General features: G+C 53.2%; 1 protein-coding gene across 2 annotated transcripts; it reads right to left on the bottom strand.

Moving 5' to 3' along the window:
• Nucleotides 1-863: 863 nt before the first annotated feature.
• Nucleotides 864-22,877, bottom strand: TTLL13 (tubulin tyrosine ligase like 13). 2 transcript variants are annotated; one of them, XM_074966700.1, is made up of 16 exons: nt 22,717-22,877; nt 19,905-20,178; nt 17,154-17,194; nt 15,883-16,001; nt 15,206-15,336; nt 13,707-13,863; nt 13,291-13,434; nt 11,869-11,954; nt 11,260-11,485; nt 10,454-10,638; nt 8,959-9,147; nt 8,265-8,448; nt 7,693-7,893; nt 3,773-4,145; nt 2,459-2,708; nt 864-1,011 (listed from the first exon to the last, which is right to left on the bottom strand). In XM_074966700.1, exons 1-16 carry the CDS (start codon nt 22,868-22,870, stop codon nt 999-1,001), a joined length of 2,727 nt encoding a protein of 908 aa, XP_074822801.1. In that variant the 5' UTR covers nt 22,871-22,877; the 3' UTR covers nt 864-998. The 2 variants fall into 2 exon arrangements, with proteins under 2 accessions (XP_074822801.1, XP_074822802.1); XM_074966701.1 differs by lacking the exon at nt 22,717-22,877 and adding an exon at nt 21,844-22,240.
• Nucleotides 22,878-24,550: the final 1,673 nt, after the last annotated feature.

Below are 24,550 nucleotides of genomic sequence, written 5' to 3'. Positions count from 1 at the left end.
TTTTTCTTATATAGGCTCCTATTACCCCTGACCCCCGTCCCAATTTTTTGCCCTACTGTCTGGTCACCCTATCCTGGACAAGCTGGATTGTGGGTCTGAGCCAGTCTGGTATTTGTCAGTCCCTGTGAACTCATCGAGTGGCTGTTGCTATGTGCTCACTCAGCCTCTCGCGCAGTGAGGGAATGAAAGGGGTTAGTAGAACAAGCAAGCAACTGCTTTGTTTTGACCCTCATGCGCTGCTTCCTGCAGCTAGGCACCACAGAGAGCCCTGAACAACCCTGAATATAGGCCAGCAGGTTCCTTTCCTAAGGTATGTGGAGGGCAGCCCAGCCAGTGGGGACTAGGGAGGGAGGAATCAGAGAGTACCTCCCAGAGTCAGGCCTTGCTAGGGAAAACCATTCCCCATCTGCGGCAATGCTGCAGGGGTCACGGGCAAAAGGACAGACTGACGGAGAATTGTAAAACCGTACAAAACTTTAATAAGACAGATACAAAAGAACAAACTCTTGCAGCCCTGAAGGAAATAAGCCCTGCCCTGAGTCACTAACGCTGCCCTGCTATTAGAGTGCTGATCAGTAAGTGTGGGGGAGAGGTTGCAGTTACAGGCTGGGATCCCAGCTACAGGACAAAGTTGGCTGCAGAGGATGGTGCCGAATACTATTAACAAAATCCCTTGCACAGCATTGTTTGAAAACAGCTCTGTCCAGTGGAGACATGACTCTAGAGTGCTCACTAAATGGTGTCTGAAGTGCTCAGCCCTCACTGAGGGGCTCCTCATCTGCAGCAGACACCGGCGTTTTCATCGTTAGCTGCCAGGTCATCGCAGCAGGTCTGGGGTCACTGTTTCCCTTGTCTCCCCCTCATCTGCCTGTCCCCTTGGAGGTTTTTCTCCCTTCCACGCAGAAGAAATCATGTCTTTTGGCACAGCCATCACCTTTGGCTGCAGGATTCCCAAGGCCATTGGTCCCCTTCTTCCCCAGAGACTGTTTGGCCAAGGTTCAGGTCCATTTCCTGTGGGAGAAGCAAGCAATCACTGATGAGAGAAGGTCTGGGTTTGCTTGGGGGATCACAAACAGATCAGATTGGAGGAGCCAGAGAGCTGGGGAGCAAAGAATCAATATGCTTCTCCCCCTCAACAGCTCAGGTGAGCCGTGCTGGGGAGAGAGGAAACTACAGAGCAAAACCAGCTGCCAGCAGCTAAGCCTATGGCCCTCTGCAAGCTTATTGGTGCAGCCCAGTGGGCCTTGCAGGCAGAGGGGATGTTGGGATCCTGTTCAGACCTGAGTGCAGACCTTGTGCTGGAGAACGCTCCCGGGGGGCTTGTAGTGGCAGCAAAAGGCAGGGTGCACACCAACTACCCAAACCGGGGGCACTCTCACTAAATCCATTTGCTCAGCCCTAGTTCTGAACACTCGCCAGACCCTTTGGCAAATGCTTCCTCCATCCAGCTTCATGGGAAAGCCCAAGAGATGGAAACATTCTTTCAAATGGGAAATAAGGGTTAACCTGAGACATTCTGGGTGAGGACAGAATTCCATCCCAGCTCCTGAGGGCAGGGCCCAGGGGCAACGGTGAGCGGCAATTCGCCTCTTGTTTCGTATCGATTTAGCCGTAGCTGGTATCCTCACTCCCACAGGTTGCATGGTGACCCCAGGTTAGCTTTCTTTGTACAGTCGGATATGAACAAGCAAAACTGGGTTTAGACATGTGGCTTGACCCCCCACTCATCAACCCAATCAAATCCCGTGGGCAGTCACTTCCAATGCAAACTGCCCACAGCAGCATTACAGGAGCATGGATTACCATTATTCACCAGTACCTAGAGGCCAGCTAGGCTAGCTCGCTGTGGTGCTGGCCACCGCACAAACATAGCCCCTGCCCTAAAGAGTTTACAATCTAATAAGGCCGAGTTATAGCCCGTTTGGGAAGAGCTTGGTAAAAGAGTCTGTGGACTTGCTCCAGCATGGCAGCGGGACCCGCACTGCAAAGAGGGATGTTCCAAGGTGCCAGAGGGGTAAGGAGCTTTTCTCTGCTGAATCAGGAATGGGACTATGGGGACAAGCTCTCAGCAGATTTACAGCATGGCTCATTACAGGTAATGCAACCCAGGGAGAACGAAGCAAGGGCCTGAGAGGTGGCACCAGTGGGTGAAAATACCAGCTGATCGTTTCATTCCTGATGGTCTCCAGCCATTTTACAGTGTTCAAACAGGGCTGGCCTAAGTTGCCATGGCTCTGAAATGCAGCCATCCCTGCAGTGGGCCATATCTGCTGTTAACAGAACACACTACTCCACAGGAGGAGTTTGTTAGGAGGGGTGGGGAGGCGAAGAATAATGTACTCGAGCTGGCATCTGGCCAGGATAACAGGGCAAACCTCCTCCTGTGGGGACACTAGCTCTGCAGGCAGCACAAGTGGTGAGGAGCTCACTGGAAGCCAGCTGCAGGCAGGGCCGTTACCTGTGGTGGTTGAAGTTGAGAATGGACATGGCATTGGCGCGGTGTGAGGTGTCTGAGCGCTGGACGATGGGAGCAGAGGCAGAGTTGATGGCTAGCTCGTGGACTGCAGCACGGCTTAGGGGGTGTGTCACTGAGGGGAACGTGCAGTCACTATACGTGTGATTTGGAGCCTTGCCAGCATGAGCCAGGTACCTCAGAGAGTCAGAGTAACCACTGGCCACATGGAGGGGCCGCCTGGGGGCGTGGGCATCTGAAATGAGAGCACAGGAGGGATACAAAGCAGGGCTGGAGCATCCCAGGAGGGACACCAAAGATGCCTCTTGGTGTTTGCCTCAAGCATGCCAGGCTACATGGCCACAGACCCATGTTAAGGCACTGGCTGGAAGCTGGGGCAGTTCTCCAAAGACTGAGGGGATAAATACCCTGCCCCTCAACTCCTCTCTTCTGCCAGAAGCCCTGACTGCAGCAGGGAGCAGGAAGGGCAGTGTGGCTCCGGGAAGGGGACAGTGGGAGAACCAGAGTTACTGTTGAGTTTTTCCCCCTGCAGTGACAGTGTCTGTGCAACCCCCTCCTACAGTGCAGCGCCCCCAGTAGCGGCACTCCTTCAGGAGCCTGGTTGGGAATACACAGGGTTATTGACTGATACCCTGGAGCCATGTCACTCACAGGGACCCCCTAAGACACTCTTGGGCCATAACTGTCTGAAGGGGCATTATGGCACCCCCAGTCCACTCCCATTTCTAAAACAACTGCTCTCCTCAGACACTATCACGGCGGCTGCCTGCTGCTGCCCCCCTTTCCAAACACAGATGAACTTACACCCTGCTCACTTTGCAGCAGCTGGTCCCATGTGCAGGTGCAGGGGAGGAGAACACATCTCCTCAGGGACAAAGATCTCCACTGGCTTCCAGCCCTTAGAGTCCAGCACACACTCACCCTCTACGGGTCTCTGAGGGTCTTCACTGATTCTGAGCTTAATTTCTCTGCTTACTCCCTGAACATGAAACTAGACACTAATGGCACCCAGACCTTTCAAACATCCATGGCCCCTGTGAGAGTCTCAGTGCTGGAAATTAGGAGACAAATCAAGTACGATGGAACACTTCTACCATGTCACCAGCTGTGCCAGAGGAGAATGCCCTGGGAATCCAGTCAGACGAGGGAAAGTCTCCCGCTAACCAAACCATACCAATGGGGAGAACAGGAGAGCCATAGATGCCTGGAAGGCAACTCAGAGTTGGGTTATGTCTCCCAAAAGAAAGGATGCTTTAGAACTGACACCAGCAGTATGCCAGACCCCGATTCTGTACTCACGGCCTTCGACCTTGTTTCTGGCGCTGGAGAATCTCCGGCCTCCTTCCTTCAGCATCTTTGCCAGAGCACAGGGCTCAGTGACTATCGGTGTCCCCAGAGTGTGGCTTCCTAACCAGCTCATGTTCTTCTGCGGCTGCAGACCATGCTGTGGCTTATACTGTGCACGGTAGGGGATGCTCTGGCCCATCCCTGACAGGGTACCCAGGAGGGTGGGAATGAAGCCCTGGTTGCCCAGCATCTGGGCTCTGGCCGCAGGCTGCTGCAAGATCTGCTGTCCTAACTCCCGGACTGTGCCTCCCAGGAGCGAGAGGGGGACAAGGGTCATTAACCCCTGTGTCTCCCGGTTCCCAAACACATCCTGAAGGAACTGCGGCTGGAAGAAAAGAAGAGCAGCGACGTGTGTTTTAATTCCTGGGTGGGCATGGTTAGGGAGTAGAGAAGGGCTGTCCTCCTTATAGGCTTTAAGGTCAGAACAGAAGGGACCATGCTGATCGTCTAGTCTAGCCGCCTGCACATCACAGGCCACAGAACCTCGCCCACCCACTCCTGTAACAGACCCCTGGCCTCTGGCTGAGTCACTGAACTCTTCAGATCATGAGTTAAAGTTACAGAGAATCCACCATTTCCACTAGTTTAACCCTGCAAGTGACCCATGCCCCATCCTGCAGGGGAAGGTGAAAGGCCTCCAAGGACTCTGCCAATCTGACCTGGGGGGAAATTTCTTCCCAACCCCGCTATTTAACCTGTTACTGTTACACCCCTGAGAATCCTCCCTGCATTTTCACTCCATTTACACCCCACACTTACAGTCAGAGATTCTGAGGCCAAAAGAGACCATTGTGATTCTCTAGTCTGACCTCCAGTACAACATAGGCCAGAGAACTGCTGCTTGCAGCCCATCACTTCTGGCTCAGCGAGAGTGGCTCTGTTACACAGACACACCCACCCTGGATTTCAAGACACCAAAAGATGGGCTTGATACCATGACACACCCACCCAAAGTGGGCCAGTAGCTTTGCAGGCAGCTCGCAGCCACCTGAGTGACCTGCTTTATGCTGAGAACAGGGCCCTGCTAATTATCCTTAGCACACTGCATGTTTCTAAAGCACTCAAGCTACGTGACACGCACTGTGTGTGCCGTTAGTGTACGTACTACAGACTGCTGTCACATTCCCTGGAACGGGCCAGCCCCACACAGAATGCCAGGAGATCAGGGATGGGCATTTGTCAGGGTGCAATTTTTAGACAAGTCTTTGTCGCTCCTTTCAGCCCCACTTGGTCAAAGGGCTCCCTTTACATAGGTCTCCCAGCTGTTAGACAGCTACTCCAGAGTTCACTTTCTTCAGCTAGTAAAATTGTCACTGAAATGGAGAAATAGCCCCTGTGTCTAAAGGTGATCTGATCTCTAGGGGGTTTCTCATGGCCCAGCACTGGAGGGCCATATTCTCCTGCTGCTTGCTGCTCATTGGTATATGAATATTTGCACTAGGACAGAGAGTGCAGCAGAAAATCATACTCGTGGCCATGTGTTTTCCCTAACAAAGTGGAACACCTGCAGTGAATGGAGGAGGGCTTGATGTTTGACAGAGAATCTGCCTTCCCCAGACTTGCTTTTTTCCCTACAGATTAAAGTAATTTTTTTCACTGCAGAAGGAAGGGGCATTGAAGGCATTTCCGGTGCCTACAGGAGCTCATTTGGGCAGTAATACTAGCCACCCTGAGGACTGTGAATGGAACCCTCTCACCACATCCTGCACTTGATCACTGGAAATATACCCGAAGTGCAGTTAAAGTCTGATGAGTGGTTATATGGGCTAGTGTACACCACACAGGCTCTGCCCATGAAACCATGCCCGCAGAGCGTATGCCAACAGGAGTAATTTGTAGGTCCCTATAGAAAGGCCACCTGCCCAAATGATGCTAGCTAAGCCAGCAGAAGAGCTCGTCTGTGGGCACAGCTGTGTCTACACTGGGGTTCTGCAGGCAGAGCCTGTGGGCGGTGTGTGTTTTCACACCCCTCATCAACACAGCTCTGCCAACACAACTTGGTAGTGTAGAGCTGGCCAAGAACAACAGCCCCGTCTTCTCCAGCAGAGCAGCTCCTCTTCTTCACAAGGCTTCCACTCCTGTTAGCTAACTCTAGTGAAGACAAGGCCACTGAGAGCAGATGTCCCAGAGTGCACAGCTCAACCTTGAGCCAGGACACCAGGCTGTGATGCGCACTGGGACTTGTGGGCTCCATAGGGAGCACTTCCACAGAGGCCCCCGTGACCTGTTCCATGGGGTGCTGAAAGATGGGGCCCCTCAGATCAAGTGCCTGCAGGACCTTCCTCTGGACTCTTGGGAGGCCCCTGAGGAATCCCTTTTCAACCCTTTTGAACACAGGAAAAATTAACATAAAACCAGGCCAATCCAAGGACCCAGACCCAGCACCCATTCTCATTTAACCCAGCCAGAGGAACTTCTCCAAGCCAGCAATGCCCAGTGTACAGTGGAGTCGCATCATACGCGCATTTAACTTATGCAAATTCAACTATACACACTCGGCAAAAAAAAAAGAAAAATAACAGTAACTCGCAGCGGTGGAGTACTGTACAGGAGTCGACGGGAGAGCGCTCGGGGGTCGATTCATTGCATCTAGACTAGACACGATAAATCAACCCCTGCTGGATCGACCGCTGCCCGCTGAGTGTGAGCATCTCGCCGCGCTGAGTGTGATTCTAGTGTTTAAAGATATGTATTTTTCGTACAACATGGCCCCTAAATGCAAGCCAACTACTTGATCTGGTGCACAACCGAAGAAACAGCGATCTGTTCCAACGCTGGAGGAAAAACTGGCTGTGTTGGACTTATTGAGAGATGGTATGTCGGTCTCCAACGTGGCGTGTAAATATGGCCGCAACGAATCTAGCATCCGTGCCATCAAGATTAGAGAGAGAGAAATTCATCAAGCCGTGGCATCAAGTGCTCCAATAACCGCTAAGGTGATGAGCCAGGTGCGTGATAAGACTTTAGTGAAGACTGAAAAGGCGTTAAACTTATGGCTGGAAGACATGAACTGTAAACTTGTGCTCTTAGCCTCCATGTGCTGTTCAAACCTCCCGCCGAAGAGGACAGCCTTCTGAGGAGAAGGAATTCGAGCCAGCCAAGGTCGGCTTAACAGGTTTAGGAACCGCTTCGACCTCAAAAACGTGCAGACTACTGGTGAAGCTGCATCTGCCAACGAAGAGGCAGCAAAAGCCTCCCCCGAACAACTAAAGAATGTCACAGAAGAAGAGGGCTCTCTTCCCGAACACGTTTTTAATGCTGACGAGACTGGGCTCTTCTGGGAAAAAACGCCCAACCGCACTTACACTTCGAAATCAGAAAGACAAGCCCCTGGCTTCAAAGCAGCTAAAGACCGTGTGACTGTGTTGTTTTGTGGCAATGCGGCTGGGCATTTAATAAAGCCGGGCTTGCTCTACAGGGCTGCAAATCCCTGTGCCCTAAAAGGCAAGAACAAAAATCTCCTGCCTGTGTTCTGGCAATCAAATAAAAAGGCTTGGGTGACGGCAGCATTCTTTCTGGATTGGTTCCAGAGTGTTTAATTCCGGAGGTCAAGCGGTACCTCGAAGAGAAAGGACTTGACTTTAAAGCGTTGCTGATTGTAGACAATGCTCCTGGCCATCCTGAGGCACTCCAGTTTGCGCATAACGACGCTGAAGTCATCCTTCTCCCTTTTCTATTCTTTCATTCTTCTATCTCTCTCTCTTTTTGACTATATGCAATTTTCGCCTTACGGGCTGACTTTAGAACCTAACCCCTGCATAAGATGCGACTCCACTGTACTCAGCTCCTCCTGCTCCTGTCTGTGCAGGACCACCAAGAATACCACCTACTGCACTAGCCCTGGGAGGTGCCTGTGAGCAGCCCACCTTTACCTGGCTCTCGGAGATATTGATGTGGGGCCTGTGGACATCCACAGGCCTGGGCTCAGTTGTGTGGAGCAGCCGAGAGAGCTGATCCACGATGCCCAGACCCCGGATGAGGTTTTCGCGCTGCAGAAGAGCCTTGATCCTCTCTACTTCCTCATCTTCCACTATCTCCTGGGGCCGCATGGAGTCAAACACCATCTGCTGCATCTTAGGACAGAAATACACCTCGAGTTACAGCATGGGCTGGGGGGCTGGGCGACAGACTAACAGAGGAAGGAGAGTGACTGAGGCCACAAACTATGCTGGGGTCAGGAACAGGGCCTGGGTCACAAGTTCCAGTGTGGAGCAGGAAGGAGACTCCAGTCGGGGGTAAAAGGGGTAGGGGGGCCATAGACTCCCATGGGCTGGCTGTTCACAGCACTCCCCAGCACAGGTCAGCAGCAGTACAAACTCCACAAAGACGAGCTCAGTCCTTGGCTGGTGTGGGAGATGTCAGTGCCCCAAGCTCTCCTCCTGGTGCCAGGTGGCTCCATTTGACATGCCCCATGGAGCTGCATGCTGGATGAGAGCAGGGGTACCTTCCTGTCGCAGGTCCTGGTGCTGCTGTAGGTGAGGCGGGTGGGAGGAACCTTGGCCTTGCTGCGGATGCGGGATTTCTCCCCAGCTGACTCTCCCTGCAGGTTCTCCTTTCGCTCCTTTTTCTTCTTCCCAGTTGTAGCCTCTCGTTGCTCTTGCTTCAAGCGAATTTCCTCCAGCTGCTGCCTGGCAAGAACCAACAGTCTTGGTCACTGCCGCTCAGTGTGAGATCTTGTGCCAAGCTGTGCTGACCCCAATGGAGGTGACATACGGCACAGCCAAGGATTGCTCTCCGGAGCAGCGTCCAGGATGGTGAATGTGCTGGGAAATGGCCCCAGGCCCTTAAAAGCTGTTACCACCCCCATAAGGAAATGCCCTTTGCACCAGGTTGTGCCACCTAGATGGGGTGGAGACAGGTCTACTCAAATGCACCAGGACACATGCTATAAACCACCTCCAGAATCCATAAACAATGGACTCTGGCATGTCTCCCTCTCAGATCCAGAGGCAGGGCGGAGAGGTTATGTGGAGGACACAGTGCCTTCCCCTGGCAATGGAGCCAGGGCTCCTCTCCTAGGCGCTCACCCCTCCACATGCTTTAGGCAGCAGTAGATGTTCCCAACAGAGAGACAAGCGGTGAACACTCTCTGCCTCATGGCATCCAATGAGGAGGGCTTTTCCACAGGACCAATGTACCTGGCACATTCCTCTCTTGCCTTGGAAGCCACTGTTTCCTGGAAGAGGGAGCCGCTGTGCTTGAAGAATGGCTCATACTTGTCTGTCTCGAGTGCAGGGTAAATGCGCCGGTACCCTCCCAGGTGCGTGTTCTCATACTTCTCCGCTTGGGCCAGCCAGGCCGCCTGGCTGTTTTCTAACTGCTCACGTCTGCCGTCAGAAAGCAAAGATGAAGGCAGGAGGAGCCATGGCAGACACATCCCTAGAGATTGTTGTACAGGCAGCAGGGTGGGACAGGTTCCAGATGCTGCCCTGTCCAGGAGTCTAGCTGGCATTTCTCCCCTTCCCCATCTAGGAACGCTGGCATGCATTCACTGCACCAAGCCAATGCACCCTCCAGCTGGGCAGTACAGGCAAAGCAGGGAGGCTCAAAGCTCCTCTCTCCAACTGAAGGGCTCCCATGGTTCCCACCCTTCTCAGCCAACAGTACCAGTTTACAAGAGCTCAGCTGTCTCATCTGGGCCTGCCACATTTCATCCAGCTGTGAGCACTCCAGCCTGCCTGGGAGAGGGGGCAGCCCAGCCCCACACAGTGGGGCTGGAACAGTTTTTATAGTGGGGGTGCTGAGAGCCTCTGAACCTAACTGTAACCCCGGGATATGATGGAAACCACTTCAAGCCAGGGGGTGCGGCAGCCCCCCAGCACCCCGAGTTCTAGCACCTATGGACCCAGGGGCAGCAGAGCACAGGGGTTAATATGCCCCTCGTGTCCAGGCTTTAGTTACCTGATGTAATTAATTGAAACTGGTGTCTGGGAGGGAGCTCCTGCCCACCCTGCCTCGATAGGCGGCCAATCCAAACTGGCCTCAACAGTTGTGTATTGGCTTTAGCCATGAACTGACATGTCTGCACGAATGGGCAGGGAAGCAACACTGCTTTGTGAAGAAGTAGGGTTGTCAACCTTCCAGGATTGGCCAGGAGTCTCCCGGAATCGGCATCCATCTCCTGGTGACTATTGAAAGCAATCCAGGAGATTTTCATAGGATATTTTAAAATAATGACATTATGTCATATTGGGGGGGGGGAGAATCTCCCGGAATAGCTTCAGTCAGAGTTGGCAACCCTATGGAGAAGCTGGAGTCTCAAAACTTTTGTGGGAAAAAGGCCACGAGTCACCAGGTACAGGGCCCCAGGATGGCCAGGGAGGGCCCTGTGACCAAAACAGCACAATTGAATGGGAGAAGTAGTAAGCAGCCTGGGGCGGGGCTGAGTCTAGAGTACCAGGAATCAGACATGTCCCAGGGCTGGGAGCCTCAAACACGGGTCTCCTCCGGGATGCTGAAAGCCTGAGCCCTCTCCCCTTACAGGTGACAATGTTCTCAACAGTGCCACAGCCTCAGAGGGATTTCAACGGCCACAAAGCAGCCTTTGGCCTCTCATGCTCGTTACTCTGTTCCCTGCTGTGCCCCCTGCTCTCCCCAAAGGCCTGCAGCACTCCTCCTTGGGGTGAGTAGTACCTGGCTTCACGAGGTGGCTGGTGGGCCTGGAAGAGTCGCTCCTTCACCCGTCGCTTGTCCTCTTCCAGCACCTTCCTCTTGTCACAGGCTCGCAGGTTTATCAGGTTGATGGCGTCACAGAGCAAAGTGTCCTTCACCTCTCGGTCCAAGTGCGAGTCCGTGGTGAAACTGGGAGAGTGATTCACCTGCCAAGACAAATGGCTAGTCTAACACACACACGTGCAGCTCCACAAATCTGCTGCAGGCAGCAGGATTGCTGGCCTCAGACCCTTCACCACCTCCTGTTCCTTCATTCCTCTCTGGCAGCCTCTTGTCCCACAGCTGCAATCTTTCCTATCATGGTAATACCAGTAAGCATGTGTGCTGCTGTGTGGGGCTGATATTTGCTGTTGCTGCTTTCACGGCACAAAGTGCCATCTAATGATCAGCCAGGCTGCAGGTATAACTTCCTGGCTTCTCACTGACCACCAAGGACACTGAGGAGAGCACACACAGGTCATCCCAGGTTCTGAATGGTGCTGCAGAGATCCACGCAGCTCAGTGACTCAGGGGAGTCCCTGTTATTATGCCAGGAACTTGCGGAAGATGTTTCCTTGTGGACTGTAGATTGCTTGGCTATTTGCCTCCAGAGATCCTCATATAATGGAGTGCTGCAGAGATTGCAGGTGGCAGTGTCAATCAAACTAAAACTATCTGAAACATGCCCCAGGCTTTAGTTCTAATTCTCTCATTGGGCGACAAAAGCCCTCAACCATCTGCTGTGCAGAGGGGGAGATTTCCAGGCCACCGGAGAGGTTTTCACTCACCTCCAGCAGCCAGGGTTTCAGCTTTCTGTCTAGCAGGATGTCAAAGCCCAGAATCTCAAAGCAGGCACAACCAGTGATGTGGTTGGGGAAGCAGGTGCGGTAGTTGTGCTTCAGAACAGGGTGGGCTGAGATAAGGGTCTTTATAATGATGTCCTCAATGTCTTCCCAGAGTTCTGTCGTGTCGTAGCTGTTGTCCATCATCCAGGCATTCAAGGTAGACAGTTTCCTGTTTGGGGAACAAGGAGGTGATAAGAGCTGCCCAAGTCAAAGTGGGTCTGCAGCAGTAGCAAGCAATGTCACCACACTGGCTCCATGGCTCAGAACGGCGTGGGGAACTCAGGGGACTGAGCCCCAGTGCTGCTTCTTACAAAGCCAGCAAAGCCCCAGAGGTGCCCAGATATAGGAGCTAAACTGAGGGGACAGTTCTGTGCTCAGAATTAACAAGCAAAGAGACAGTTGGACCAGGAGCCCAAGACCCTAAAGCGGGTGATCTCCACCTAAGTGACCTTAAAAGAGAACATGGGGTGAGCCCGCACAGCATGCTGCCCCATCAATTGGCCTCCCAGCAGGAAGTGAACAGGGCCTGTGGTGGCATAGGCAGGATGGTACCTTTTACTGCCCATCATGTCATCTCGGATGAAGTTTTCATTATGTTTGTTGATAGCATAGTTGGTCAGGTGCATGCAGATATCGTCCTGAGAGAGGGACAGCAAGAGACCTTCACACTCAATCTCTGAGTGCCAGTGAGAGACAAGAGGCTCCAGATGCTCAGCAATGCTTAGCCTTCTGTCTGGCAACTGCAGCTCACCTCTGCCCCAGCACCAGCACCTCACCTCTGTCCCAGCACCACTACCTCCTCCCCTCCCCAAGGCTATTCCTTCACCCCAGGCCTAAATTCTTCACCCCTCCACTCTAAGACGCCTGATTTCAGGTCAGCAGCAAAACCCCACAAACGTATGAACACATGAGCCTGCTGTGGCTGAAATTTGCCTGGTGCAGCAGCAGCCAGCTGGTCCTGGACACATCTCTCAGATTGTTCACACCAGCACAAATTAGACCTGCGAGGGGACTGGTGTCATCCAAGCCACTGGCAGTGGCTTCTGAGGAACCATCTGCCACCTGGAGATAGCGAGAGCCATGCCCTCTGCCCACCCCATATGCCAGTGCTGAGGAGTGGGAGATAGGAGTGGGCTACACTAGATCTATGCCCACTGGGGTATGCCCCATGCTGCCCCCCAGCAGAGGAGGTGCAGGCAATTTCTGCAAGAGGAGCAGAGAAGAGAATCTGCCCCTTTTCTTTATTGATCCCAAAGCAGAACACCCCCTGAGACACTCAGCTACTAGGGGAGGGACTGTGTCCGTAGGTAGGTATGTGCAGAGCCCTGCAAATCTGCAGATATCCATGGCTATCCACATGCATAGATGCGGACATCCAACCACGTTTGTGGATCGTGGCTCGGATGCGCATATAAATTTTGTATAGCGCAGGGCTCTAGGTATGCGGCACAGATTAGCTAGAGTACTTCCCAGCCGAGGCAATAGCTCGGGATGAGTGCTTGCTAGAGGTGTCTGGATGGACTCCACCTCTGGGTAATGCTGTGTAAGGCACAGAGCCCAATGAGGAGACCTTCTCCCCTTCCCTTTCCTTCTCCATCTCCCCATTCTCCATCGCTCCTCCTGCCATCTCTGGATGCTGCCAGGGGGGTAATCACTCTGCTCCCTGTTCTGCCCCTGAAGCCTGGGCAAAGCAGGGAGCAGAGCAGACCCAAGGGAACGGGGGCTGTGCATCAGAGATGTGGCAGCAGGTGGATAAGGCCAGGAAACAGCCCACCTGGGGGATCCTGGAGCTCCTGAAATAACCATCCTGACATGGAGTAAAAGGAAGGGGGGAGGAGCAAAACCGAGCAGGAGGCAGAGGAAGGAGAAGAAGAGAAAGAGGCCCTGACTTCCCAGTGGTCTGCTGCCCTTAGGGCAAGTGTGTGTTAATCCTATTGACACTATGTCAGTTGCTTGGAAAAGTCCCTTCTTTACCAGGTTGCTGCTGCTGGGCTCGATGTACCTCATGGTGGCAAACCGGGCCAGCCCTTCCTCATAGACAAAAATCTTCAGGGGGTCACAGGATGTGACCAGGACATAGATACGCAGGTCAAATTTGAAGCCATCAATAAGGAAGGGCTGTGAGAGAAAAAGGGGGGAGTGCCCGTGAGACACAAAGCATTGCTAGCTGCATTGTGGCTGCATGGCTCCGGGTCTGCACTCTCCACAGCTCAGCTGGGAAGGAGAAACGCTGAGCAGCCTGGCGATGGCCCTGCTGGGAGGTGGCCACCTCGAGGCTGCTGGCTGAGCTTTCACAGTGGAAGGCTGGCAGCAGTGGGGCACGGGACACTGGAAGGACATGGGAGGCCAGAAGCTCACACCCTTTTTCCAGGACATGGGAGCCCCGTTACCTTGGATATGTACTGCTGGCAGATCAGGTGCTCCCCATGTTTAATCTCCTTTGGGTTGCGGGTTATGAAGATGCCCCTCCCTTGGCAGCCACTGTCTGGCTTGCAGATGTACGTCTTGTTTTTCCTCATGCGCCCGTAGGTCTGGAAATCCCCATAGCTATGTAATGAAGAAGTAGTGACTGTTAGAGCTGCAGGACTCTCCAATGGCTGATTGGAGCACTGCATGCTGGGCCGTGTAGGGCTCAGCACTGCCGGGGCAGCGAGAAGAGCAGTCCTACACCGTACTAGGCCACTCCTAAGTACATTATTTATCACTGTCTCATCACAGCCTTGGGGAGAAAGCCCTTATGGCTCTAAGCCCTGCTAGGTTAATATCTCCGTCTCCACCACAGAGAAAGGGTAACGAAACGGCAGCTGCTGCCTAGTCAGGACCCAGCAAGGTTTTAGCTCTGCTACTGTGGAGGGAGCAGGGGGAAACTAACCAACCCTTGGCCACAAGCAGAATGAAACAATAAACTACAATGGTGACATTCCTGCGGGCTCTCCTGAAAATGCATTTGCCAAACCGGACAGGGATGGATGTGAGAGGAGGCCGGAGGCCCAGGCCAGGGTGCTCTGACCTGGGGCATAGAGTCAGCCTCCTACATTCAGATTTAGGCATCTAAATATATGGCCTAATCTCCAACAGTGCTGCACACTGATTGGTTTCTACGCCAGCTGCTGGGCGCCTCAATTTTGAAAGCCAGGCCACTTATTTAGATGCCTAAATATGAAGGTAGGAGCGTGCTTCAGGTCCCAGTTTGAACACCCTGTCCACAGGTTATTGATCCCTCTCCCTGTGAACTGACACCTCACCACATGCTGCTGTGATCCCTTCCAGGCCTCGTCTGGCTAGTGTGCTGAATGTCCCCCTCACCAGCAAAGGGCAAGGCCAGGGGTGCTTGTGTGCTGGGAGGCGGGCACCACTGCAGACACATGGACAGTCCATCCCTCCTAGGCCAGCAATGAGCCTCCCATTCCGCCAGGGAGCGGCCAGGTCCTGCACACCACCCTGAAGGATCCCTCCAGCTGACCAAGGAGGGGTGCTCATGGACTGTTAGGGGAAATCCCACAGAATCACAGAAGTCAGAAGCAAAAATGACCTTTTAGGCTCATTCCCCTGCCCACTGAGGGCCAGGGCAGGATTCCCTTGCAGTCTATTTCCTGGGGTTTACTCCAATTCAGATTTAAATCCCTCTAGGGATGGGGCTCCCACCCCTTCCCTGCGGGGAACAATTCCACAACCTAATGCAATGCGATTACATTCTGGGATCTGGGACTCTCTAAATACAGAGCCACATCTTCCTTCTTCCCAAGGAAGGCTACTGAGACCCAGAGTCAACAGAGGATCCTCCAGAAAGCACCTTCCCCATGGAAGCTGAGTTCAGTGGTCCCCACTACCCTTCCCTGCAGACAGCGTCCGCCTGTCCAGCTGCTGGCTAGCAGTGCTGGTCACTCACTCAGCAGGCAGGCACCAGGTGCGGGGGAAGATACTGTACTCCCTGGGGAAGAGTTTGAGCATGCGGTTGAGGTTGCGGGCCAGCAGGTCCTTCCGGCAAATCTCCGTCATCCCCGGGAAATGGTTGATTTTCTGAAACAACGTGCAGCAGAAAGGACAAGTCAGCAAAAGGAGCAGAAGTGATAACGCTTGAGAGCCAATGTGAGTCAGTTCAGGGAAGAACAGGACAGGAAGACAGCTACCCTGCCAGGTGTGCTTACTCTGAGCCCCATCAGCATGAGTTGTGTTCATTCTTCTCTCAAACCTGTGGTTTCCCCTCTCCAGGAACAGCATGATTCACAGAGAGGAGCAGCTGATCAACAAGAACCATGTGCTGAACAAGGACTCAGCAGCAGAGAGGGTGGCAGCTCTCCAGCTGTCCTTCAACCTGTGGCTGATGGCACCACCTCAGGGGTACTAACAGGGCAAAGGCTCGGGGTGCTGCTGGGATCCTGCTCTCCCTGGTACAGACGCAGACAGGCTGTGGAGACTGTCCCATAGGTAACACAAGGGTAGCACTGTTGCTGACCTTGGATACTCTACTTCACTGCACCACATGACATCCCACCAACTCCTCCCTGCCTCGTCCTCCTTGCCTGAGCTCCTCACACTCGCGGCCTGTCCATGAAGTGTCTTTACCTGAAACCTCTTCATTTCCATGACGCGCTCCAGAGAGACCGAGCAGTCCGTCCAGTACACCGTCCACTCCTCATCCTCCCCCACTTCTTTTAGGCCACAGTGTCGGGCAGCACGCCGCACTACAGCAAAACAAGCACATGGCAAGAGGCATCTCCAGGCGGGGCATGGAAATGGGCCCCAAGAGTTCACACATCTCTCAGCTGAAGTAGATGGGAACAGGCTGGCAATGAAAGGAACACCCCAGGACTTCCACCCACACCTCCAAAGGGGAGAAAGACCTGGTGGGACCCTGGGGAATGTAGCAGGAACATACCCCTCCCTTAGCTGAACTGTCCACTGGATCTCACTCCTTGACTAATGAAATATGTCAGCCTTGGAAGTGCATTTGTCTGGTGGTCCCAGGAAGGAGACAGAGGCCTGACACCAGATCTTTGGAGGTGCCTAGTATGCCTCAGCTTCTTAGAAGGAGCCTATCATCATAGTATCTGGCACCTCTTTGAGAGGAGGCGTCCAGTGTCCATTATTCCATCTAGAAACTCTGTGTTCTCTCCACAGCAGATGAGACTGTAACTTTCAGTACAGCAATTGTGCTCCATAATATGGAACTTGTGTATAATTGGCATTAACCAATACCTGGACAGAGATGCTGTCATATGTATTCTAACGCCACTCCCTCCCACAGAGAGGAGTAAGGTGAGAATCCTAAACCACCTGCCCAAAGTTCATTCCTGGAGACGCAGGCTTGAGGGGAGGGGTGTCCTGCACGGATCCAGCCCAGGCCAGTAATATATGCAAATCACTGCCATCCCAGGCTGCTCAGTGTCCTGCTGTAAGTGAAACGAGTGCACAGTTTTCAGTGCGCGAGTGTCAACACTGCAAACATCTGCCTCACAACTGGCACTATCTGAGCCCCTGTTGGCAATCTCGTTAGAGAATGTGCTACGGAGACTGAACTCCCCTGGCACTCCTAGAGGGGTAGGGCTCTCCAGACCAGGAGTGAGACACACTGGCAGGGGCCAGTGTGGGTGGGAAGCTCCCAGTGCTGCGACCAGAGCTGCACCCACTAAGTGAGGAGAGAGCTTCAGCCCAAAGTCTGGTCAAGTTGGCACCTTTCACCAGAGCAAAAGTCACTTCCAAAACAGCAATCAATCCATTGAAGCCATTGTGCAGCCCAAACCCAGTGCTAACAGCCTTCTCCAGGTGCGGGGGCTCCACAGCACTTGCCAGTGAGATATGGTCTGAAAAGGAGCCCTGGCTTGCCTTCGACTCACCACTCTCATACTTGCAGTTGGTCAGGTTGATAGAGAGCAGCCTGGAATGGAGAGAGAGGAGAAAGCAATGGCTCAGTGCAGACATGCTCTGGTCACCAGAGTGGGCAGGCTCCAGGGAGCTATTCTTAGCCAGCTTTACTGAAGGGACTCACCCTTTGTCCTCCTAGTCTGGGGGGCAGCCCCTGCGCTACCATTAGATGGTAGCTCCCAGGCCAGCTAGGATGGCAGGACTAAAGAAACATTTCACAGATTTTGTTTTGTGAATTCTAGATCCCAGAGACGTGATGTCATCACAGCCCAAACTCCTCTACTATGTGCATCTGGTTTTCCATACACAGCGACTTGTGCAACGATGGTGACTTAATGATGTCTACCTGTACAGAAACACTCAGCAAATCTGCTCTGGTCCCAGCAAAAGGGCAGATAGGCCTGGAGCAAGGAGTAGGTTCCCATTTGGAATTCCACACTGGGGGAATTTGAGTGACTCAAGATTCCTTGTCTGATTTTGAACAACCCCCAAAGACCCCAATAGCGTCCAGGCCCCAAAATTCAGAGCTGCCCATTATTCATTCTACTTTTGTCTGCTGTTTTTTGAAGGGTGTTTGATGGTAAATGGCTGAGACCTGGCACACATGTTCTCCCTGGCCACTACTCACCAAATGCTTATTTTTCGTATGAATAAACAAGCTAAGTGAACATTTCTTACAGCAAGGGATATGATGTGTTTCTCCCTTTGCATCTGAGGGCAGAAGTTTTAGAATAAATTACGTAAAAAATGTTCCCTGATGCCCCAGTGGTAATGCCCAAACTTTGCCCACTTCAGGATCAGATTTCCAGAACTGCATGTGCAGAAATCCATCAGCATAATTCATGCGTACCAACTGTCAGTCAGGCAGGTAACTGGTTAGTTGTTTATAAACTTCCTGCAATTGTGCACACAGCTGTATTTGCACATACAAACTGTGTGCACAATTTTTGCAATCTGACCTTTGATGTACATAAAATAGAGTAGATTGCAACTGCCCTCATCTTCAGCATAGAGGTGGCAGCCAGAGCCTTGACAGGCCACCACATGCATGCAATGGTCCATCCAGAGCTGACTGGATGCAGATCCATCACACAGGCTTCCCAAAGAATGAAACTACAATTCCCATCAGCCCCATCCCACTGCACTTCCCTTTCCCCATGGCAGGTCCTGAACTAGGATGTGGCCAGGCTCTGTTTTGGGAATGGGAGCTGCACAACAGCAGCTGAAGAGAAGCCCCAGCCTCTGTGGATAGAGACACGTGGAACAGGCTGAGATTGCTCGACGATACAGCTGTGTGCAGGTCTGTGTGGTACTCCTGGAGGAACAGCAGCTGGGCAGGAAGCCAGGGCACTGGGGCCCCAATAAGAGCCACTAACTAGCTTGGCTTGGAACCCTACAAGCACCTATTTGCTGGAACAGAGACTGGACTCTAGGGGGCACCCCACAGGCACTAAGCTGGGCTCATGGATCAGCGTTCATGACCCACTCCCCATCAGCACCTGGCCCAAGATGGGGAAGCTAATGATCCAACCAGCGGACCAAACTGATGATGAATGCTGGTCACGGGCCACCTGAGGAATGTTGTGCACATGCTAAGAAGAAGATAGAAACGTGGGGCTGGAGAGAACCTCACACAGTCATCTAGTCCTGTCCTCTGCGCTGAGGCAGGACCAAGTAAACCTAGACCAGCCCTGACAGGCGTTTGTCCAACCTGTTCTTAAAAACCTCCAATGACGGGGATTCTACAACCTCCCTTGGAAACCTAATCTGGAGTTTATCTATCCTTATAGTTAGAAAGTTTTTCCTAATATCTAACCTAAATCTCCCTGGCTGCAGACTAAGCACATTGCTTCTTGTCCTATCTCCAGTGAACATGGAGAACAATTGATCACCACCCTCTTTATAACAGCCCTTCACGTAATTGAAGCCTGTGATCAAATACCCCCCCACACACTTTTTTTCCTCAGGACTAAACATACATTTTTTAATCTTTCCCCATAGTCCAGTTTTTCTAAACCTTTCATCACTTTTGTTGCTCTCCTGTGGAGTTACTCCAACTTGTCCACATCTTTCCTAATGTTTGGTGCCCAGAACTGGACACAGTGCTCCAGCTGAGGCCTCACCAGTGCTGAGAGAGAAGGTGAACTAACATGAACTAACTGCTGCAGACAATTACTTCCTGTGTCTTACCGTCACACTGACGAGTCTTGACGCCTGACTGGACAGCCCCAGGGCCCAAACAAGAACTGCTACCAGACCCTTTGCACGCTAACTGCCCAAGTCTCTATAGCTAGGGTATCTGCAAACTTTCCTGCCATCCCTAGAAAAATACCCTTTCACATTAGCCATGTCTCTGAGTGGTTATTGGGACCACCAGGGCTAGTGCCTATAAGGCCCCGATGCTGAAGCATCTACAGTGTTTGCCTCTGAGTTGTGGTGTGCCTAGCACACTACTGGCAGCCTAGGGGTTTAGGGTACTGGGCAGCCACAGTAATTACACCTGAAAAGGTAACGTTCTCAGCATGTCACGTTCCATCCTGAGATAAGTGGCCTTTGAATGCCCCTGAAACAGATAGTAAATAAAAACCCAATAGGCAGCTGGCCACACAGACTTTGCTGGCTCCTCTTTGGGTCTGGTAGGACAGTGAGGTCTGGTAGGCCTAGGTGACAGCCTGAGGTACACACGGAAGTAGAAGGCAGAGGAAGGTGATGAGGAAACTCACCTGTGTTTTCTCTTTTTCTTTCTTGGAGTGGTCTCTGCTTCACAGTCTTCTGTCGTTTGTTCTTCCAGATCGATCAGTGAGACAGTCGGCAGATCGCTTTTCCCACCTGAACTGTGTTCACTCTTGTGCCCTAGGCATGTGTCCTCTGCCTCAAAAGCTCCCTCCTGAGGAGTGCCATCCTGACGCATATCTTTTGCAAACTCTTCTTCCTCCTCTTCCTCAGTATCATTCTCTGATTCGCTGCTGTCACTGGAGTTCATCTTCATTCTGTTAGCTGTTCTTACAAGTTGCATATGAAGAAACTAATCAGTATGTCACGTGCAAGACAACCTGAACTACCAGCTTAAAGTACCAGCACCGGCCAATATCAGAGTGTCCCAAACCCAACCAAGGCCCAGGCATATGCAAGTTCTAGCAAGTCCTTTCTCTTATACCTGTCTGCCCTTTTCTCCTGGCCTACCCCCGCAATGACCCAGGGAATCAGTCTTGCCTCTCTCTCTGCCCTTGTTCCCCAGCAAGCCTTCCACCCACAGAAGCTGTTCCTTTTTCCTTTCCTTTCGCTCTACGCCAGGTTACAGCGGTCACATTAACTCACTAGTGCACACTGAAGATCAGATTCGACTCTTGAAGAAATGATTTCAGGAGCTCTCCGTGGGGCTATTTCTAGGGAAGACGTACCTGTGTGATGAATCTAAGAAGCAGCCCCAGGAGACCTTTCTAGCTCCACAATAGAACTCCTGTGTCTTCTAAATACCTGAGAAGCCTGACTGTGTTGTCCTACTGCGTATAGGCAGCATACAGGGAAAAGGGTGACCCTTTATACCGTGTCCCTAGTTACAGTATTTTTGCACACCGTTGGATTGCCACACACAAACTGAGAGGCTTAGAGTCATGTCACCTAAAGTTTGACCCCCATTGCCCTCCCAGTTAACAGGTTTTGGCACAATAGCTTTCCAGTGCAAACATCTGCTCCAGTCACTGTTTTCTTCTACATCTTCAACGGCTCCACACTTGCACCCACTCCCTTGGATGAGGGATGTGTCTACCCACACCCACTTGCTCCTTACTTTCCCTTTTTTCAGGAAGTTTCGTAAGATCCCAAGAATACATCTGAATGCTTAGCCAGATGCACTGTTGGATGGGAATGTGTTATGGTCAGTGAGCTGCTGCTTGGACAAACCACACATGCAAGTCCCAGCCCCACCCTCCATTTAGGTCCAAGGTCATTGGAATGATTTATGTGGAAATAAATGGCCTTTATATAATGACCAGCAATGCCTATGAGGCCAGTCTGGCATGGTGCGATATGGGGCTCTGAGTTCAGGTTATGCATACACATAATGACAGGTTTCAAAGTAGCAGTCGTGTTAGTCTGTATTCGCCACTAGTACTCCTTTTCTTTTTGCTTACACATAAGCATCTTTAACGTACAAGCCGTCTAAGAGTGTAGTGGTGCACACAAGCCAGCTTACTGCACTGTTCACTGGCAGAAAGTCGGAGGGGATTTAGGACAAGGCTGATCACCATATTTGGGGTCGGGAAGGAATTTTCCTCCAGGACAGATTGGCAGATGTCCTGGGGGGTTTTCACCTTCCTCTGCAGTGTGGGGCATGGGTCACTTGCTGGAGAATTCTCTGCACCTTGAAGTCTCATGATTTGAGGACTTCAATAGCTCAGACATAGGTTAGGGGTTTGTAACAGGAGTGGGTGGGTGAGATTCTGTGGCCGGCATTGTGCAGGAGGTCAGACTAGACTATCATAATGGTCCTGTCTGACCTTAAAGTCTATGATTCTATGATTCCTTATAATTAGAATGCCAGCATGTGCTGGCTGATAGGCAGCAATGTCAGTGATTGGCAAGGAAAATCGGCCATTACAATAGCCTGGGCAAGCACAGAAGAAACAATGTAACATGGGGTTATGAGGCCTATGCTGTCACCTGAACATGGTGCGTAGGTACGACAGCAATGGGCACCCTGGAGATATAACAGAAAGACAGACTGGCTTCCCACTGCAGCACACGGGGGCTATGCAGTTACTTTCCATGTGATGGGCCGGCAGTCCTAATGCACCCCAGGCCCCGCCTGTCATAGGGAATGTAACTGCACAGCCCCAGTGTGCTTCCCAGAAGTATCTGATGGAGCCACAGGAGGGTGCCCCAGCCTCCCGGGAGAGGCAGACGGGTGTGCCAGGTGTACGGGTAAGGTCTAACATCAGTGGTGGGCAGCACCACAGGAGGCCAACTGCTAGGACAGCCCAGGAGTGCGGGCTCCAGCTGGGGGTGTGGGGCCGGGGAAGTAGGGCCAGGGCCTAGCGTGGGATGGGGCACCTGGTCCCCTCATCACGGCCCATCACCACCCCCACCCCTCCCTGAGATGATCCACCCCACCCAGAAGGGAGATCTAACTCCTGCAATGCCCTGCCCCTGCCCATCCCCTGCTCCCCCAGGGGGGCCCTGCCCCACCCCCTGCTCCCCCAGGATGGGGTCCTCTCCACCCCCTGCTCTCCCAGGGGGGCCCTGCCCCACCCCCTGCTGCCCCAGGATGGGGTCCTCTCCCCCCCAAGGGGGCCCTGCCCCACCCCCTGCTCCCCCAGGATGGGGTCCTCTCCACCCCCTGCCCCCCCAGGATGGGGTCCTCTCCCCCCCAGGGGGGCCCTGCCCCACCCCCTGCCTCCCCAGGGTGCGGTCCTCTCCCAGGGGGGCCCTGCCCCCCCAGGATGGGGTCCTCTCCACCCCCCACACCCAGGATGGGTCCTCTCCCCCCCAGGGGGCCCTGCCCAGAGTGCGGCGGCCCCGCCCCAAGGGTGGGACCTGCCCGAGGCTCCGTCCCCGTTCGGCCCCGGCGGCTGGGCCCCGCCCCGGTTACCAGGCCGCTCTGGCCCGCACGCGGGCGGGGCAAGGGCCCCTGGGGCAACAGCGGCAGCCGCGCCCCCCCGGCTCCCGCAGGCCCTGACGCTGTCTCCATGGCGACGAAAGACACCACCCCTCGTGGGAAACCAGCTCTGGGGGCGGGGTCAGAACACAGCCCGCCCCCGACACGCGAAGCCATAGAGACGGGGCCGCGGATGGTCACGTGATCGGCAGGTTGGCCTGGCTCCGATAGGCTCCCGGGGAGTGTGAACTGGCCTTTGATTGGCCGAGGTAAGGGGACAAGGCGTCAGGGCGGAAGTAACCCCTCCCAGCATGCTTTGCGCTACTGTGCGCTCCGTCCCCGGGGCAGGAGGGCCGCGCCGCGGGGACTGAGGCATGATGGGAAGGAAGGGGGGCTCGGGGGCCGAGCGGAAGCGGCGAGGCGCTTCCCGCGGGCGCGGTCACCCCTGGGGCGAGCACGGCGGCCCCCGCGGCCCCCCCGAGACGGGCCCGTTTCCCGGGGCCTGAGCGGCCGAGGGCTGCCGCCCGCTTGGCCCCGGGCAGGCGGCGGGCGGGGGTCGCCGTGGCCGCGGCCAGCGAGACCTTCGGGGCGAGCCTCGGGGTGGCCCGTCGCCAGCGGCTCCGTCGTTCCGCGGGCGGCACCCCGGGGGGCGAGCACTGTTCTCTGAGCACAAGCCTTGGCGGCCACAGCTCGGGTCCCGGCTGCGTGCGCTTGGGCGTTACCGAGCCTGGCGGCTGGGCGGTGCCCGCTGATCCTCGTGCCTAGCGACTGTCCGGTTTGGCCGGCGCACGAGGGGCACGGCTGGCACACGGTGGCCTGTATCGACCAACCAGTCGCGAACACGTCCCTCTCTCTGGTCACTCCAGTACAGCCCTAAAAGTCGCAATATTACAACAAAAAAACTTCAGAAACAGACTCCAAGGAGAGACTGCTGAATTGGGATTAATTTGCAAACTGGATACAATTAACTTAGGCTTGAATAGAGACTGGGAGTGGATGGGTCATTACACAAACTAAAACTATTTCCCCTCCTGCTGGTCCTCGTAAGTTCTTGTCAACTGCTGGAAATGGCCCACCTTGATTATCACGATAAAAGGTCCCACCCCCCCCACTCTCCTGCTGGTAATAGCTCACCTTAAGTGATCACTCTCTTGTTACAGTGTGTATGGTAACACCCATTGTTTCACGTTCTCTGTGTATATAAATCTCCCCACTGTATTTTCCACTGAATGCATCCGATGAAGTGGGCTGTAGCTCACGAAAGCTTATGCTCAAATAAATTGGTTAGTCTCTAAGGTGCCACAAGTCCTCCTTTTCTTTTTGCAGATACAGACTAACACAGCTGCTACTCTGAAAACTAACTAAAAACTGTTTCCCCATGCTAATTTTCCCCCTGCTGTTACTCACACCTTCTTGTCAACTGTTTGAAATGGGCCATCCTGATTATCACTACAAAAGTTTTTTTTTTCTCCTGCTGATAATAGCTCACCTTAATCGATTGGTCTTGTTAAGAGTTGGTATGGCAACCCCCATTTTTTCATTTTCTCTGTATATAAACCTATCTATATAGCGGATGCATGCAGTGGAAATTACAGTAGGAAGAGATATCTTCCTACTGTATTTTCCACTGCATGTATCCGATGAAGTGGGCTTTAGCCCACAAAAGCTTATGCTCAAATAAATTTGTTAGTCTCTAAGGTGCCACAAGTACTCCTGTTCTTTCTGCTGATACAGACTAACACGGCTACTACTCTGAAACCAGTCAACCTGTGG

Source organism: Natator depressus, chromosome 10, assembly GCF_965152275.1.
Source record: "Natator depressus isolate rNatDep1 chromosome 10, rNatDep2.hap1, whole genome shotgun sequence".
Classification (NCBI taxonomy): Eukaryota; Metazoa; Chordata; order Testudines; family Cheloniidae; genus Natator; species Natator depressus.
This window is presented reverse-complemented; position numbering and strand designations above follow the sequence as displayed.